At 58.2% G+C, this 1,330-nt stretch overlaps 1 protein-coding gene across 1 annotated transcript; it reads right to left on the reverse strand.

The window, feature by feature from the left end:
* Positions 1 to 123: 123 nt before the first annotated feature.
* TIRAP (toll-interleukin 1 receptor (TIR) domain containing adaptor protein) lies at positions 124 to 963 on the reverse strand (the record flags this gene model as incomplete). The annotated part of the gene is given in 3 exon segments (XM_009877374.1): positions 124 to 673; positions 675 to 748; positions 909 to 963. Coding segments are annotated over 3 exon segments (679 nt in total), but the record flags the coding sequence as incomplete, so codon positions are not given.
* Positions 964 to 1,330: the final 367 nt, after the last annotated feature.

Here is a 1,330-nt window from a genome sequence, read left to right on the forward strand (position 1 = left end):
ACAGCTCCTGGAGGTCTGCAGAGGCGACAGATGAGCCTTGTTAGTAACTAATTCATCTCAAATATCACCTATTTCAAATAAATTCACAGAATTCAGTCTCGACCCCGCCACCGGCAAACTCACAGCGCACGACAGTGTCTCGGATCTGCTGGAAGCTCTTCTCCTTCAGCGCCATGTAGATGTAGTAGAGGTTGCGCAGCTCCCGGGGATAATCCTTCCGATCCACGTCCTTCAACACGGGGATGGTGCGCCCGTTGGCCATGGGAGCTTCGGCCAACGCTTGGTGCATCTGGTACTTGCACCAAGGGTCCCGCAGGAAGCCCGGCGTGATGAGCATCACCCAGCGGTGGCTGTTCTGCACGGCGTCACACAGCTCCGTCACCACGGCGCTTCCCGGCGCCGCGTCACGCAGCTGGAGGAAGCAACGGAAGCTTTCGGGTTGACCCTCGAGGTAGGAGACCAGCTCCTCCACCAGCTCCAGGTCCACCTCGCTGTGGCAGATGCAGACGTCGTAGCTCTTGGCCCAGCGGGCGCTGCTCGAGGAGCTGATGTCCGACGCTGGGTGGATGGAGCTGGCCAGGCGCGTGCCGGAGCTCTCGGCAGAAGACGAGGAGGAGGAGGAGGAGGATGAAGGCGACGATGAAGATGATGATGATGATGATGAGGAGGAGGAGGGAGCGGTTGGTATTGAGGCTGCTCTCCACCACCGAGCTGCGCTTGGGTTTGTGCAGGAGCCGCCTAAACCAGCCTGAGAAGAGACCACGGTGAGGTTTGAGGGCTTCTCAAGGGGCACTGTCGGCTCGGCGGGACATCTCCAGATGGAAAAAGCTGGGTAGGATCTCATCCTGAACCCCCAAAACCCAGCCCAGCCCCCTAAAACTTCAGACACCCAGATGCTATCCACTCACCGGCCATAGCGGGCAGCGTGCCGCTCAGCCGCCGATCGCCGGCGTGAAACCTCTCCTGCCCAAAAAAAAAAAAGATTTAAAAGAAATTTTAAAAAAGCAGGAACCGCCCCACAGCAGGGCAGCCACAGGAGATTGGTGGGGTTAATTCCAGGAATGCACAGCTCCAAGACACCCACTTGCAGCCCCAAAAATCCACTGCCCTGCAATTCCCCAGGAATACGCACGTTCAGCAAGTGAGGCCGAGAGCTGACAGGCAGCAGAGACCCTCATTCCTGGCAGTGGGGAACAGATCCTGCAAGCAGAAAAGCCAAGGATCATCGGGGACTGACACACGAAACCTTTACCCTAGTCCAAAAGTGGCGCAGAACCGCTGCGAGCACCGGCACGCCCACGAAACCACGCTCCCTAAGCAAGCCACCGCT

Source organism: Apaloderma vittatum, unplaced genomic scaffold (assembly GCF_000703405.1).
Source record: "Apaloderma vittatum isolate BGI_N311 unplaced genomic scaffold, ASM70340v1 scaffold32999, whole genome shotgun sequence".
Classification (NCBI taxonomy): Eukaryota; Metazoa; Chordata; class Aves; order Trogoniformes; family Trogonidae; genus Apaloderma; species Apaloderma vittatum.